The sequence below is a fragment of the Lynx rufus genome, unplaced genomic scaffold (genome assembly GCF_022079265.1).
Source record: "Lynx rufus isolate CCGP_SWC_20201006 ecotype Redwood Valley unplaced genomic scaffold, mLynRuf1.p SCAF_10, whole genome shotgun sequence".
Taxonomy (NCBI): domain Eukaryota; kingdom Metazoa; phylum Chordata; class Mammalia; order Carnivora; family Felidae; genus Lynx; species Lynx rufus.
This window is the reverse complement of record NW_025814824.1, coordinates 81,324,044-81,341,187: the sequence shown is the minus strand read 5'-3', so window position 1 is coordinate 81,341,187 and position 17,144 is coordinate 81,324,044. Positions and strand designations below refer to the sequence as shown.

At 50.3% G+C, this 17,144-nt stretch overlaps 1 protein-coding gene across 2 annotated transcripts in view; it reads right to left on the bottom strand.

Annotated features, from left to right (window-relative positions):
- Nucleotides 1–17,012, bottom strand: part of MORN5 (MORN repeat containing 5) — a 29,693-nt gene extending 12,681 nt beyond the window's left edge. Inside the window, exons 1-4 of one of the 2 annotated variants that reach the window (XM_047099769.1) lie at nt 16,966–17,012; nt 13,101–13,248; nt 11,387–11,498; nt 7,625–7,756 (exon numbers count right to left, since the gene is read on the bottom strand). In XM_047099769.1, coding sequence (XP_046955725.1) covers nt 7,625–7,756; nt 11,387–11,498; nt 13,101–13,248; nt 16,966–17,012 — 439 coding nt within the window. Of the gene's footprint in view, nt 1–7,624; nt 7,757–11,386; nt 11,499–13,100; nt 13,249–16,965 lie in introns of those variants that run through there. The other variant, XM_047099777.1, reaches the window with a different exon arrangement.
- Between the last annotated feature and the right edge of the window lie 132 nt (nt 17,013–17,144).

Here is a 17,144-nt window from a genome sequence, read left to right as displayed (position 1 = left end):
ATTCAAATGAGGCTTGTGATCCTGATTTTGAATTCTGTCTGGAACCCACAGGTTCAAACGCAAAGGGGCCCTCTCTGCAAATAATCACTGGTATGTGATATTTTTAAGAAGCCAAGGCCATTGTTTCTGATTGAAGGAAAGTTGGTGCTATTTTGAAGAGCAGAACGATTAAGCGGTGGCGTTATCTCTTTAACCATTGGGAATTATACGCTGTTTGAAAGATTTGTGAGCTCTAGGACATTTGCCAGATGTGCTTGATTCGACATTTCAGACAACAAAGGGGATAATGTTGGCGGGAATCTTGACGGCATTTCTGATGATCAGGATATTCTTTGAGGATGGTACTGAGACCTTTCGGGGAAGAATTTCAGCTTTTACATAAACTAATTTGGGATGCTCACTCTCTGTCTTCCACAAAGCAAATTTAGTTCATTGTTAGTTGTATATGTTAAAATGGTTACGAGGGTTTTTTCCTTTGAATATTAATAATGTGCCTTTCATCTGAGACACTCGCATGGGGTGTCATTAATTGCGGGGAGGGAGTAAGGATTAGTGGTGCAGTTATTTTGCAAATGATTCCTACCAGTAACGTGGAGGCAAGCCACAGCCACACGAAGAGACACACGTACAAACCGCTAACGTGGCCCTGGCTTATCCTTCCTGAGCAGAATGACGGGGACGGGGAGGAGGGTAAGGGTTAATCTCCCAATTTCCCACCATATTAAGGGTAATTATCCCTAGTATCTTCGAATGCTTCCTTATTGGCCCACAGTGTGTAAAGGGCCCTTTATCAAATAACGTAGCATCTCACTTTGGGGACGGTGGTGTTTTTGTCTTAAGACTCTACAATGGACCTTTTCGTTCATTTAGGAACATTGCAGAGCTCCAGCGGGGGGCAGGGCCTGGGCTTCCTGCAGGAACAACTATGAATGAGCCATGGCTCCGTCAAGGAAGGGAGATGACCGTATAAAGAATAAACCGGGACACAAAGCCAAGAAGAACAGAATGTGGGCAAGAGTTGGGTTCGTCTCCGACTCTGTCACTGGCTGGCTGTCTGACGGGGGGCAACGTATCAACCTAAGACCAGGTGTCCTCATTGCAAACCGAGGCTCCTAAGAATAACCCACTTGGGATGGCAGGAAAGAGCAGAGGAGATAAGCAGGTACGGAGCTTAGCAAGGCGCTGGCAAGGGTCCCCTCCATTCCCTGAGCTGTGGATGTTCCGGGAGCGTCCCATGCCATTCTTCCGTGGCCTCCTGTCACGTGCCAACCACAGAGAGGTGTGGAGGAGCGTGGCAGGTGGAGAGGAGGGGGAAGGGCATCCTGGGCTGGGGGAGGACGAGGTAAGAACACAGGTGTGTTTATCGGTGGAAGCAGCTCGTCTGGCTGAGCTGGAACATGGGGTGGAAGAGACAGGACGGTGAAAGATGAGCCGAGAGGCTCTAAAGGCCACAATCAAGGGCCTGCAGGGCCCAGTGTTTCGGCAGTATTTCGTTTCCCAAGCAAAACCCCCAAGGAGGCAGACAGATGTGGCACATCCAGGCTCGTTTCTCCTGGCAGCCTCCTTGTCCCCCCAGCACCCAGAGAAACCTCAGCAAATCCCAGGGCCTCCCTCTCCTCCAGCCTGAGTCAGTAATCACCATGATACCAGTCACAACCGCCAACCACAGGACACGAGCACTGGGCCAGGTGTCTTACACACTTAATCTCATTTTCCCTAACCTCCAGATTAAGTACTACTAGGAGGCCCATTTTACAGATGAGGAAACGGAGCCTCCGAAAGGAAACAAGGAATAAGCTAGCCAGTGGTGGATCCAGGACCAGAGGGCGGCCAGAGGTGTGGATTCCAGATCCTGGGCTTTTAACCACCACACCAGGCTCTCTCTCTCACCTCTCCCAGTTTCCCATGGGAGGCAAGTCCTAGCTCCGTCTCTATTTTGCTTCGTGTCTGCTGTATTGATTCGAAATACTGCCTGCATTGAGTTGCTACCTCTCATGGTTCTATGGTCCCAACAAAGGCAGCCTCAAAGTGCAGTAGGAAGACCACCGGACCTGCAGTGAGATGGGAGCGGGTTTGCATCCAGCCTCACCTCCAGAAGTCTGTCGTCTGCCATTCACTACTGGAGACCTAGTTCCCTAACGCCAGGCCACACGCGTTCCCAGCTCACTGGATGCGTGGGAGGTCCACCTGAGATGCAGTGCTCCTGAGCCCAAAAGCTTTAAGGTGGGCACCAGAAATGACTGACGCCACTGGGGCTCGGACAGCAGGGAGTGGTGGGGACCTGGGCGGTACATGCCCCAAGTAGGGACACAGGCCAGCCAAGCACAGACCATGCAGACCAGATTGGGCCAGAGGGTTGCTGCTTTGAGACCTTCGATGCGTAAGCTTTTAAGCTTTTCAAAGCTTAAGCAGCTTTGAAAACTTGGGAGGTGTGCAGAAATACAATGGATTGTTTTTACTATTCACAATAATAAGTTGTCTGTTACGTGCCCGGGACTGAATATTGTATAATTTGTTGAAGAATATGAGGGGCTTGTAGGCAGGTCCTCTGCCTGCCCACCTGCTTTTCTTCCATAAACATTTAATCAGCTCCAAGTCTGGGGACCTGTGTGAGGTGCTGGGGGACCCGGTGATAAATCAGACATAGTCACCTGGTCCCTGCCCTCAAGAAGCTGCTGGTCTAGCGGGGGAGCTAGTCAAATAAATATGCTTCCGCGGTTATGGGCTAAGTGCTGTTAGCGAGGCTGGTGGGGCATGGAGGAGAGACACCTAACCCGACGGAGCAGGAGACAGAGGGGACGGGAGGAGGTTGGTCAGGGAAGGCTGCTTAGGACAACGATCTATCAATGGTTGGTCCCAAACTTCACGAGGGTTGTGAAATCCACTCAGTGCCTAGCAACCAGGATTTTTAAAAATTAAATAGGGACACCTAGGTGGCTCAGTCGGTTAAGCGTCCGACTCTCGATTTCTGCTCAGGTCATGATCTCACGGTTCGTGACTTCGAGCCCCGCATCAGGCTCTGTACTGAGTGTGCGGAGCTTCCTTGGGAATCTCTGTCTCCCTCTCTGCCCCTCTCCTGCCCTCTGTCTCTCTCAAAATAAATAAATAAACTTAAAAAATTAAAATAGAAAATATCCTAGTACATCATGTGTACAAAGAATACATACAAATGTGTGTGTGTTTGTGTGTACTGGGTTGTGATGTACGTTGCTGCTTACTGTGGGCCTGGGTCCAAAGGTTTGAGAGCCACAGTCTGAGAGAACTCTTGCCTGCTCAGATCCCCAAAGCCCGGCACACGGTGGACACTCAAAGGCTTTTTGGTGAGTGGAAGGATAGATTTAAATTCCCATCCGATTCCAGCGAGCAGGTACATCCTCCCCAGGTAAGAAAGGCATTCTCAAAACCCAAGTCTAGCAAACCCGGGGTTGTCAGGCATGGTTCGTAGTTCAGCGGGCTAGGGCTTTCCCATCAAGTCTGGGGGGTGAAGCCAGTGCGAGGCAGGGAAGGAGCCGGGGCCTTCCAGAGAGGCCCGAGGGTGAACCAAAGGCGACCCTCCTGCTGGTGCCCTAGCCTGTGACCTCCTATAAAAAGCGCGTCCCCGGCCCTGACCCAGCCAAGGTGGCATGTACTTCGTAATAGCAGTGGCTCGGGCCACTCTGTTTATTCTGGGATGGCCTCAGGCACCACCTTAGGCCCGCACGGCCGGCAGCCCTGTACCTTCAGGAGGCCAACAGGAAGCACTGTTTATGGGGGCAGACCAGAATGCAGGGGAGAAAGGGCCCCGGAGAAAACAGGAGATGGACAGAAGTCCGGATCAGTCCCTGGCAGGGTGAGGTGAGTCAAAGGTAATGACTAGGTGGCCATACACAGAGACTCCTTTTAGTGGTTTTCAGGACGCTCCAAGCTCGATCTGTCCTATAATATCAGGACCAAAATACCCCTTGGCTACCTTTCTCCTCCATCGCAGACTCTTAAGGTTGGAAGGACCCTAGGAATTATCCAGCCTGACCCCCTCATTTTACAGATGAAGAGCCAGGGGCCCAGAGAGGGAAGGCACTGGCCCAGGGTCAGCCAGCAGGCAGCCCGAGAGCTGGGCCCGGACTCGGAACCTGGGCCTCTGGCACAGAGCACTGGGGCCCGAAACCCTTCAGGTGCTCCTCTCTCGCCATCTCGCCATCTTTCCGATCTAGTTTTACCCCCTTTGGCCCCTTCCCTATATGCAATCAGAGAAATCTCTCCAAATGATGAATCAGTTACTACACTACCCTCCCTTGTTCCCCCTACTGCTCTTCCCCTTCCCACCCCTGGGGCTTCCTCTCTTACATTTCTTCCCTCGACATACTGTTGTCCCATGCTCCCAAACCACTTGTAGCCCCTAAATAGGCAATGATCTCCCACATCTTATCCTTAGCGCGTGCTGTTCCCTCTGCCTCTAACACTCTTCCCAACTCTGCTGCACGTGTCTGCTCTTGTTTAGGCTTCCCATTAGATCTTGCTCTTTCCGGGAAACCTTGCTGGCCCGCTGACCCTGACCTCCAGGGTTAAGTATCCCTACTAGGTTCTCTTGTGGCAACCCTGATTTACTGTCGGTTTCTCCTGCTCCCTGAGAGAAGACTCTATGATGCTGCCTAACCCAGAGTCAGAGCCACGGCAACTAACCACTAAGTGTTTGTGGACCAGTCATTGGTGTCCATCCTTCTCCAAAACTCCTAAGAATGGCCTTCCCTTCTCATGATGCATTTTTAAAGGCTATTTTTTTTTTCAGAGCAGTTTTAGATGCACAACAAAATTGAGAGGAAGGCACAGAAATTTTGTGTATACCCCCTGCCCCCACATTTGCGTGGCCTTCCCATTGTCAGCATTCTCCACTAGAGTGGGTGCCTCTGGGGATGCTACACCGACACCTCATAGTCCAAAGTTTACATTCGGGTTCGCTCTGGTGCGTACGTTCAACGGGGCCGGAAAAACGTATAACAACATGGAGCCATCCCTGTCATGTCATACAGAGTAACTTCATTGCCCTAAAAGTCCTCAGTGCTCTATCTGTGCCATGATGCATTTTCAATTTTATCACCAAGCATGGCTTGGTAGGATTCTGGGAACCGCAATTTCTGATTCCCTAGTCATGCCATGCCTTTTTTTTTTTTTTAATGCCTCTGTGTCTTTGCATATGCTGTTCCCTCTACATGGAATGCTCTTCCCCAACATCCTTGCTAACAAAATCCCTGCTCATTCTTTAAGACCTATCACTTATGATACCTTTTTCCCGACTGACACCCTGTATCCCAGCCAGGTGGTCAGTCCCCCTCACCCCTGCTCAATTGCCCTTCATCCCCAGGACTTGCCCCAGAGGGAGGGGGGAGGAACTCCCCCCTTAGGATGAAAGGCGAGAGCATCTTTGCATTTGTATGAAGGCTCCTCGCCACGAGTCACACAGAAGGGCACGAAAGTCTGTAGGACAGAAGAGTAAGTATGGACGCCAAACAACAACCAAAGGGCGGCGGGACTGTGCCAGTGACCGAGCTGCTGACCCTCAGCTCCAAACCTACCATTCTATTCTCACTTTGCAGTCGGGACCTAGCTGTGGGACACATCTCTGCTCTGCCGGCTGGCCCCCAGTTAGATGCTGCCAGGCACGTGGAGGCAGAGGGGAACACGCTCTTTTCTGTGTTGCTGGTTGCTCGCGTCAGTGTCAATGTCAGCAATGCGGCCCAACTCACTTCCAGTTTACAGTTCTCCCCGGGATCCTACCATCCGCTTTATGGCTCTCTCTCCAGAAGCCCCGCTGGGCAGCGGCCCCTCCCCGCAGGTCTGGGTTGCTGCTTCTGGGGGGCCCTCTCTTGACCCTCTAGGTTCTAATAGCCCAGTCTCCGGCTCCTCCCCCAGTTCTTGAGGTAGTAGTCGCTCCCTGCAGTTATTTATTTATTCTGTCACCTCGATGCTTTTTCAGTACTCCAATATCTATTTAACTAATTTCCTGATACGAAGTTCACTCTGTCCTCCTGTCTGGACCCTGCCTGATACAGAGACAGAGTTCCTGCTCACATGGATCTTACAGTCTAGTGGAACAGACAGACGTTCAAGCAATTAATCACACAAATGAGGCTTTAATTACAGTTGAAATAAGTGCTGGGAAGGAAAAGTACAAAGTGTATTAGCATATTAATGGCCCTGAGAAGCCCTTCCATAAATGAAATTGTTGAGCATTGTTTCACTCAGTATCTCTTTAGCTTACTCAATCAAGAAACTTCATAGAGAGCCTATTAACATCCAGGAGAATGAGTGTTCTACAGAATCTACCCTGTCAATGGCAAATGGGAAGGCATTAAACCAAACTGTCAGGAGACGTGGAATGTGAACATTTGCCACGCTCCCCGCAGTAGCCCCCGGTGGGGTAGCGCTATTTCCGCTCCAGGATTCAGCCAGAAGACCAGCTGACCATTCCCTTTGCTCTTACTTCCGCACCACAAGGCAACTTTCTGATGACCACCGACTCCCTGAGTAAATGCCCCTGTAGGGAGAGGAGGCTCTCATCAGCCAGCCCAGGCCTCCTGGTCTCCCTGGAAGTTTCGTTCTGATTTTAGAGCAGGGTTTCTTGACCCGGGTCTTAAGAAGTACTCCTTAAGACTATATGCAAAATGTGCGCGCGCGCGCGTGCGTGCGTGCATGTGTGTGTGCATATGCATGTTTATGTGTGTGCACACACATTTTTCTAGGAAGAGGGCCCATTGTTCTTGTTATTCCTAGTGGGACTGTGTCTCTAGGAAAGTGAAAGGTTCCGAATCACCATGTTAAAGGAAAGTGTCCTTACTTGTACACTGGCCTCCTCTGAGTTTGGTCACCATAAGCCTGATCAGCTTGTGTCCGCTCACCAGCCGAGGTCCTGGATCCTCCAAGGTACTCCCATGGCTGAGGGCGCCAGCCAGCATTCTGGTACCACATGGTATCATTCACCTTCTCGACATTTACCTGTGCTCTTTCCTCTCTGGAAAACCTCTCCCCATGCCCTGTGGCCACCTCCCAGTTACTCGTTAGGTCTCATTTTAGCTGTCACTTCCTCCTTGAAACCCTCTGAATTTCCAATTCTGGACGAGGTATCCCTTCTCGGTGCTCCCACAGCATTCCTCCCACCTCCCTGGGACTCCCCGCCTTCACCTCTCCCCCTGCCCCAATCTGGGGCCACGTTTTCCCCTTCTACTGGGCTTATTCCATGATGCGATCAACCCTTTCTGGTGCTTGTCTGCTACCTGTCAAAACATAAGCTCCATGAGGACGGGGGTTGGTGTCCAGCTTTGGTGCCTGTAGTGTCTAGCGTTTAGTAAGTGCTCATTAAATACGAGTCAAAGGGAAGCACGCAAAAATATGTACTTTAATCCTTTTCGTGCTATACTTCTCTGCAGTCACAGTTAACCACAAGTGTCCTTTGCCTCATTCTATGACTGTATCGTACAGACTTGTCAGCCGTAAGAACTCCCAATTGTGAAACAGATAATTATTTTTGGCTTTTATCAGCAAAAGTTTCTCTCTCACCAAATGCACACAGGTGTGCGCACACATATGCACAAACCTATGGGTAAATGAGAGGAGAGAAAACATGTGCCACAGGGTGTCAGAATGAACATACCTGCATTTCTCAAAACGCGGTTCCTATAGTCTTTGATTATCCTTGTGACCGGGTCATAGAAGCCATCTCCACAATCGTAACAGCCTTCCGGGATTTTTCTAGGCGGGTCCATATTGGTGACTTGAGAGATCCCTTGAAAAGATACAGTGGACAATCAGCTCACTACCAAGGCCAAATCTAAACCTGGTCTCCCTAACGTCCACTTTTGGCTGGTTGCTCAGGTGAGTATCTGCTACCGCCCTTGGGCTGAACACTCCCGACTCAGAGCAGCAGGAGCAGTGCCCGAGAGCAGCTTCCTGAAAACGGCTCTGTGAGCAGGGTCTTGGGGACTAGACCCGCAACTTCCTTCCTTGACCCCATCCTCCATTTCTAGGGACACCAGGCCAAGGGGCATAGGTTGTGGAGGCAGAGAGACCGTGAGGGTGCATCACAGTCAGCCATGTGGACAGAAAGGCATGTCTGGCAGAAGGATGGCCTCCTCAGGAAACCGTGTGGAGCAGGGCGTACGTAAGGAGAACCGTAGGAAGATATGCGTCGGGTGGGCAAGGATCCAGGAATGGAGAATTTTGCCTCTTCCCCAAATGACCACAACAGCTGCCATTTAGTGAGTGACTACCTTGTGCCTGGAAATTCATTAACTCCTGCCAGTGTCATTTAATTCTCACGGCATCCAGTGGCCCCATTTCAGATAAAGAAACTGAGTCTCAAAGAGGTCAAGTAACTTGCCCAAGACTCTCCAGCTAGGAAGCAGCTAGACACCCGGCCGTGAAACCTACAGGTTAATCCGCTGATGTCCCGGGCACCGCTGACAGGACCAGGGGCGTCCAAACCACCGGGAGCTCAAGAGGAGCTGGTGCACCTTGTAGGTCACACTGCCCTGCGTGTTGTGTATCTCGGAAGGCTGAGGCCCGAGTAATGGGTGCAAGGTTGGAATAAATAACTTCTAGGCATCTTTCTAATGTGTGTTTCCTGTAATTCCCTGTCCTCTGGACCGAGGGCTGGATGCCCACCGAGCAGAGCACCATGTTCACGGCGCGTGGCAGGGGGTGGGGGTGGGGGGGTGGGTTCAGTCCTGCGCACAGCTGCTCCTATGTTGGTTAATGATAACCCCTCTGTGTATTATTGGCTAACGGTTACGGAGCACTTATTCCGTGCCGAAAACTCTCCAGCCATTCTCTCCCCGGAGCCTCATGCCAGTGCCGTCTCACAGATACTCAGCGAGGAGGAGGGGCAGCCTTAAGCTTCCCCCACACCCCCGCCCCGCCCTTGAGGCTAAGAGGCGGCTGTCGCAGAGCTCTGCCAAGTTCCCAGTGACGTGGGCAGGCAGTGGGTACTTAGGATAAAGCTGCTGTGTTGGGAATTGCTGGAGGAGAAGGAAGGATGCCAGGAAGGTCACCGCACTGCCTACGAGCCCCACCTCTGACAAAACCAGCTGAGTGTCTCCATGTGACAGCTGAGTGTCTGTGGCCAGGGGCTCTCTCTCTGCCTACAGGCTTCAGTCAGGGTGATGAGCCCGTGAGAAAGTCCAGGCCCTGTCATAACTAGCCCAGGAGGAGCCGTTTACGAGGTTCTTAAGTGGCATCCAGCCTGGCAGCTCCTGGTAGGAAGAGACTGTGCCCTCTGCTCTCAGGCCCCCGGCGGTCCAGCCAGTGTCTGACCCAGAGTAGGTACTCAGGAAATTCAATGTCATTGCCTTAATTCCCACTCCCCCATCTCTCCCTGCTGTGAAGTCAGTATTATCCTCCCTGTGTAACTCTTTTCTGATGCCTACTGTATGCTCAGCAACGTGCCAGGCACTGGGGACACATCAGTGAATAAGACTGACCCCTCGCCCTCGTAGAGCTCAGTTGACTTGGGAAGAGAGACTCTGTGCACTCATGTTAGAGCTCTGGGCACAGCCACGGCTGCTCTGCAGTATGCCACAGGGAGACCCTGCCTCGTCTGGGAATTCAGGGAAGGAACCCCAGGCTAAGGGGCATTAGGCTGAAACCTGAAGGATGGGAAGGAGTTCTCGGGGTGAAGTGAGGGGTTAGAGCTTCCCAGCAGAGGGAACAGTAGGAAAGATCATGGTCTTTTCAAGGAATAGAGGTATAGCCAGTATGGCGAAGGAGGAGAGACTATCCAAGAAAGAAAGGTAGTGTGGGATGAGGTTGGGGACAGCAGCAGGAGCGAGAGAATGCAGGTCATTTTAAGAATTTGGAACCTTATCTTGAGGGTAGTGAGGAGGCACTGAAGAGTATGTGGTGGGGGTGGGGGCGGGGGAGTGTCAATCCCAGTCATGTTCCTCAAAGATGAGGGTAGAGTGACTGCAGAGTGTAGAATGGCCCAGAGTGAGTCAAACCTAGATCTCGGGTAAGGGATTATGTGATGAACACATGAATGAATATATTTAAGAGGTAGAATCCACAGGACCAGGTAGTTGCTTGTACATGGGGAAAGAAGGCAGGACTCAGCCCATCTAGGTGGGCTGGAGCGACAGTCTCTGAGGGAGCAATCACGGGGGGAGACGGGGCTGGTGGGGAAGGTAACGAGTTCAGTGTAGACAAAGTGAGGGATGACAAACACAGGTGTTGGGGAAGTTGGCTGCAGGAACCCAGGGCTCAGGGATTTTGATTTCCATTGGAAGCTGATGGTATAAATGAAGGCTTAGAAGCGAATCAGCTTGTTTAGGGATAGGGTACAGAAGGATAACAGAATAGGGCTTAAGGACGGAGAGCCCTGGGAACCCCCAAATTAATAACTGGGGTGGGGGGAGGAGCTGACAAAGGAGACAAAGGGAGAGAAGGCTCACCTGATCAACTAACTGATTCAAGGTGACATAGCCACGGTTTGAGCCGGGTTTGATTCCACCCTGGGTGCTTTCTGGAGGTTTCTGCCCTCATGGAGGCTGACTTGCCCAGGCTCATCCAGCTATTGACAGGGAATTTAGGACTCAAACCCAGACCTTCCAGCTCCGGGCTCAGTCAACTACACCCCATCATCTCCTAAGTTAGGATTTATTCTTATAATTTGAAAAGTCACTGTCCCACGTGTCATTCTGGATGCATTGTCTCAGCCGTGTCAGAAACTATGCTCTTGAGGTGCGGCGGACCTCGCACAAGCCCCTGAGACACAGAGGAGCCCCTTAAGTGGCTGCTCTCTGAGTCCAGAGTCTAGGCCCAAACGTAACCCTCCGTGATGGAGCACGGTTTCTGATGATACAGGGAACGCAGAGAGGAAGACTTGGGCCCCCTGGGAACTCCGCTCCTGGGAAGCATGTCTGGACCCCTGGGCCTCGGCTTCCTCCAATACAACATGGGACCAGACCGGTAGGCACGGCAGGGTCATCTGGAGATTCTGGAGAGCCCCAGCTAGCACTTGATACACGGAGCTCGTGCTCCTTCGGTGCTGCTCGATTTCTGTGCTACAGCTGGTTCTAGGAATAACGTGGCTGAGATGGACCGTGCGCCCACCATGAGCAAGACGTTGCTATAAACGCTATACATGCCTTATCTTACTTTCAACACACTTGTGGGGTGGATGATGCTATCGTCCCATTTTGCAGGAGAGAAACTGAGGCACAGAGCTGTGAACGCCCTGCCTGTGGTCCCCAGCTGGTACGGCAGAGATGTGAGGACTGGTCTTTCTGGCTCTACAACCTGGCTCTTTTGTGTCCTGCGGCCTCTGCTCAATGCCTCCTCTCTTTTGGGTTCCTTCAACAGGCCACGGCCCTTCGTTCCCCTCTCGGTCTGGGTGTGAAGAAAAGGGCGGGTGCCCAGGTACCTGCAGGCTTCAAGCCATAGCAGATCTCGGTGTAAAACCTCCGGTCATAGCCGTCGCAGTAATGCCAGTGCTCGGCATCGTACTGCAGCCCGTCCGAGAAGGTGTACGTGCCCTGGAAGACAAGGAGCATGCGCGCAGGCATGAGGCTGCCCTTCTGCCAAGAAGGACGGATGTCAAGGGGAGAGGTGGCTTTCTTATTGCCGCAGAAGAGAAGTGATAACTATCACAGCCATTATGGCTGTGATGATTAGAAGGAATGGCTACCGTGCTGGGCTCTCTGTGACTGGCACTCAAAATGTGGCAACTCACTGTGCAATGCGGGGCAGATGACCGAGCCCTTGGTTTCCTCGTTTGCAAAACCGCATGATGAGAATATATATGTCATAGGGTCGATTCAATGAGATAGTACTGGCAAAGCATCTAGCACAGTGCCTGGCATAGAGTGAGCATTCAGTCGTAGCTGAAAAGGTCATGGCCATCAGTCATAGCCCTTTGTCCAAACATGTGTGTTCTGCTTTTGCTGCCTTAGCGCTGAAGGAATCCCCAGGATGTAGAGGTCGCATTGGCCTGGGCATCAGGAAACATAGGTGGAAATTCCGATACTATTAATTCACTGTGTGACCTTGGATAAGTCATATCCCCTTCCTGGGGCTTAGAGTCTCCAAGCTGTAAAATGAGGAATGTTTCTTAACCTTCTTAAGGTGGCTATTAGTAAAACCAATGACAGCAATAGACCTTTCCTCAGAGAAAACTGTTCTCCCATATAAATCAGGACATTGCACTGGCTCCCTGAACTGTATTCATGGCCCACAAATACTAGGTGGGATTAGATGGGTCAGATGTTTGTCATGATACCAGTAGCGGTGACAGCAGCAGTTCTATGACCTAACACTGAGTGCCAGCTCTATGCCAGGTACTGAGCAAAGGGCTTACAGATATCACCTCATTTGCATTCACAACCACCCTAGGAAGTGGCTAGTAGTATTCTGGCAGGCTAATAACGATTCCCCAAGGATACCCACACATAAATGCTGGAACCTGTAAAAATGTTAACCCTATGTGGCAAATGGTACTTTGCAGGTGTGATTAAGTTAAGGATCTTGAAATGGGGAGATTTTCCTGGATTATCTGGGTGGGCCCAGTATAATTGGGAAGGTCTTTGTAAGAGGGAAGCGAGGGGGCCAGAGAGATAGAAGATGAAATGATGGAAAACGCAGAGAGAAGGAGAGGTGATGATGGAGGCGGAAGTCAGAGTGATGCAGGAAGGCAGGAAGCTTCTAGAAGATGGAAAAGGTAAGGAAATGGATTCTCCCGTTCAGCCTCTGGAAGGAATGCAGCATTGCTGACCTATTTTAGACTTCTGACTTCCAGAACTGTAAGGTAATACATCTCTGTTGTTTTAAGGCACTGGGTTTGTAGTAATTTGTTACAGTAGCAATATGATGTACAACTACTGTCCCCAGTTTATAGGGGAAGTCGTGGGCCCAAGGTCACACAGTTAGTGGCACAACAGGATTCAAACTCTTCATGGCCTCTCCAGGGGCCCTTCTGGATCCAGAGGAGAGGATTCCAGAACGCTGGGAGATCAGTAGGAAGGGAGAAGAGGGAATGGAAGGAGGTGGGCACTGGATGGAGAGGTCAGGGTGCTCCACAGTGGGGGATTTTCCTGTCCAAGGCTTTGCTCTCTGCAACCTCCCCTCCTCAGGCTGATTACCTTCACGGCCAGTCCCTTTTCCCAAACGGCATCATAGCGGCTCCCGTTGGGGAAGTACAGGGTTCCTTGGCCATGAAACATGCCGTCCTTCATTTCCCCAACATACTTTGTTTCGGTAGGGAGGAGGTATTCGGCTTCGCCCTCCATCCTGCAAGGACAAAGGGAAATGATTGAACCGTGCATGGCGGCTGGAGGATCAGAGCTGACAGGCACAGGCGAGCAAGTGGGAACCTCATCCTCAGGGTCCTCTGATGTTACCGTCCCAGTAATATTTTGTTCAAAACCAAACTTTTTCTTCGGTTCCCTCAAAAATTAAAAAATGTGGGGCGCCTGGGTGGCTCAGTCGGTTAAGCGTCCGACTTCAGCCAGGTCACGATCTCGCGGTCCAGGAGTTCGAGCCCCGCGTCGGGCTCTGGGCTGATGGCTCGGAGCCTGGAGCCTGTTTCCGATTCTGTGTCTCCCTCTCTCTCTGCCCCTCCCCCGTTCATGCTCTGTCTCTCTCTGTCTCAAAAATAAATAAACGTTAAAAAAAATTAAAAAATGAGAGGGTCTGTGTTGTTGAAGGTGGGGGCGGGTGCAGTTTTGTCGGTCTTCCACCTTACCTACAGGCTGTCCTGGAGTTCACACTTCCTCCGACACACCCGTTGGTAGGCCCAGAGAGGGGAGGGATGTGCCCAAAGCCACACAGCACTGTGAAGCAGAGACTAGGGCCAGGTTTCCTGGCAGCTCGTTCTGGGTCTTCCCTGTCCCCCATGATCAGCCTACCCCTGCCCTCTATACCACTTGTAGAGAATTTGGAAAAGGATGAAACTTAGGAGACATAGGCTTGAATCTTATCTCACCATTTCCTGGCTGTATCATCTTGGAGACTTCCCTAAACCTTTTTGTTTTCCTTCCTTCCTTCCTTCCTTCCCTTTTTTCCAACAGATATTTCCAGAGCATCCACTATCTATCAACACCTACCATACGTGGTGAGTCTGGTCTGCAGGGTACAACCTGGTCACAACAATGATCAAGGCATACGAAGTAACCCCCCGCCCCTCGAGGGGGCTCACAGTCTAGTGGGGGACACAATGAAGTAAATACATAATGTGTGGTAATTGTCATGTGGGGGAAAGACAGGCACTTAACAGGAGCACAGGGCAGGGATGCCCAGCTTGACCAGCTGACCACTCATTTCATGTGTGAAAGTGACTGAGATTAATGCCCAAGATCAACTCAGATAATGTATAATGATTTTCCTAGTGAAGGGTCTTCCATCCAGCGAGTGCTGAAGAAAGACACTTTCCTTCATTTCTTTGTTCCTGTATTCCTTCTCTATTCCTCCCTGCTAGCTGGAAGTCACCTCTTCTAACTCTGAACTTCTTTAGGCTTTTGTGTGTACTTCCGTTGGATGCTCAGCACTTTCTGCCTTGCATTGTAATTGTATTCCTTGTATCCCCTATTTCACTGAAGCTTCTTAATGAAGACCTTGGTATCCTTAGTTCTTGGAATCATGATTCTGTTCACACAGGTGCTCTGCAAACATCCGCTGCATAAGGAATGGAAACAGAAGGGTGCAGTGACAGAGCAGATGACAGAAGGCAGAAGATGCCACTGTGCTTGAAGCACAGTTCCTGAGCCACGCAGACCTGGGGTCACCAGGCCCGACCCAGGCCTGGCTCCACCTCTGAGCCTGTGTGACCTTGGGCAAGCCCCTTCACCTCTCTGATGAGCCTGAGTTTCTCCTCTGTAAAATGGGGATAATGACAATACTCCTCCCCAAAGTTGAGATAATTGGATGAAATAATAGCTATGAAACAACGGCAGAATGCCCAATATAGACTAAGAACTCAAAAATGATTTTGCTTTTATTCTACTGCGAGATGTGAGAGGAGAGAGAATGCCTTTTCTCCTTTATCTCTTTGCTTGAAATCACATCTACCATTTCCGTTTCCATCAAACCCTTCTCTGAGATTAGAACCCTGCTCCCTTTTTTTAAACGGCAAACTGGACATTCATTGTTAGACCTTCTATAGGCATCTCCAGCTCCCCCCAAATGAAACTCATACTCTCCTCCTCCAGAGCAGCCCCTTCTCAGAGTTCTCAATTTCCACGAATGGTACCAGAATCCTCCAGGTTCAAAGCCTAGAGCCAGGCACTGAGTTGGGACTGGAGGCAGTCTCTGAGCAGGACTGGGAGCCAATCAGTTGCCAAGTCCTGACAATGTAAATTCCCAAACTTATACATCTCTCTCTTTCCTGCAGCCCCAGTGCCTTTGCTTTGGTTCAGGGTCCTGCTACCTCTTCCTGGGACAACTATGGGCTCTGACTTGATCTCTCTATTTCCACCCCGCCTCCCTCCCTCATTCTTTCCCTTCTCTTCCTCTCTTTCCTTCCCTCCCATTTTTCTTTTATTCATTCAAGGCAAAAAGCCTTCATTATAAATTCAAAGTAAGTTAAAAAGAACAAACAGGGGTGCCTGGGTGGCTTAGTCAGTTAAACGACCCACCGACTTTGGCTCAGGTCATTACACTGTGGTTCATGAGTTTGAGCCCCATGTCGGGCTCTGTGCTGACAGCTCAGAGCCTGGAGCCTGCTTCGGATTCTGTGTCTTCTCCCCTCTCTGCCCCTGCTCACACTCCATCTCTCTCCCCCCCCCCTCAAAAAGAAATAAACATTACGTTTATTTTTTTTAAAAAGAAGAGATAAAGACCTCAATCCATAGTGAGGACATGATTACCATATCACAAGTTTCTTTCTTTCTTTCTTTCTTTCTTTCTTTCTTTCTTTCTTTCTTTCTTCTTCTTTCTTTCCTCCTTTCTTTCCTTCTTCCTTTCTTTCCTTTTCCTTCCTTTTTTTCTTTCTTTTCTTACTTTCATTCTTTTATGAATTCTTTCAGCCAATATTTACTAAGTGACATATGCATTATGAGGAGAGATACAGTGCAAAGTAAATTAGATTTCCTAATGCCCAGCCCTACAAAGGATCTATCCATCAGTGGCTCCTCCCACTCACAGAACCGTGCACAGTACTCAGATCTCTGTATGCCAGAGCACAGACCCACCCTTCCAGCTCTGGCCCCCACTCTCTTTACACTCTGGCCCAACTGAACTGCCTGCTCTTCCCCCTATAAGTCCTCTGAACTATTGCTCATGCTGCTTCCTCTGCCCGGAAACATTCTTCACCTTGCATCTCTACCCACCTAAATCCTACCCAATCCTCAAGGCCCATCTTCAATATTTCCTCCTCCAGAAAGCCTTCAAGGACAGCCCCAACTGGCCGTGTCCTCTGTAGAAGCCCAGCAGCAGGGCTCCATAGAAAGCTCATGAGCTTTGGAGTCAGACCTGGGTTTTGATCTCTGACCTGCCAAATGCCAATGAGGTGACTTTGAGCAAGTTACATAATTACTCCAAGCCTCACTTTTTCCATCTGTAAAATGAGGATTGTATCTATCTCATAGGGTTGCTGTGGGGAGGAGAGGATTCAGGCAAAGCCACTATCTGAAATTATCTTCCCATTTCTTTGTTTATTGGCCATACACCAACTAGACTGTAAACTCTATGAGAGCAAGGATCTTGACATTTTTTAGTATTTTTTTATCCCCAAATCTAAAACTGCAGATAGCAAACACACACGTATATATGGAATGAATGTATCTCAGCTATGCTGCTTATTATATGTGTCCTTGAGCAAGTCACTTTACTTCACTGGGTCTCATTTTTCTTAACTGTAAAATGGAAATAAACAATCATATCTGAAAGCGTTGTCCCGAAGGATAAAAGGAATAAAGTTTGTGAAAGTACTTGGTACAAAGTGCTTTGCAAAGGCAGCCGTCTTTAACCAGTCACAGATTTAAGACATAGTGAGTCAGATGAGGCCCTTACCTCCCGTCTACATATTCCCCAATATATTGGCTCCCCGTGTACTCCATGACACCAGCCTCTACCTTCCAGCGGTTGGGATCCTGGAGTCTCAGTGCGTCCCGCCTCACTATGACAACCAAGATGGGCGGGGCCGGCTCGGAGCCCCGCCCACAGACCCCACAGGCCTTCCCGGCACTGCG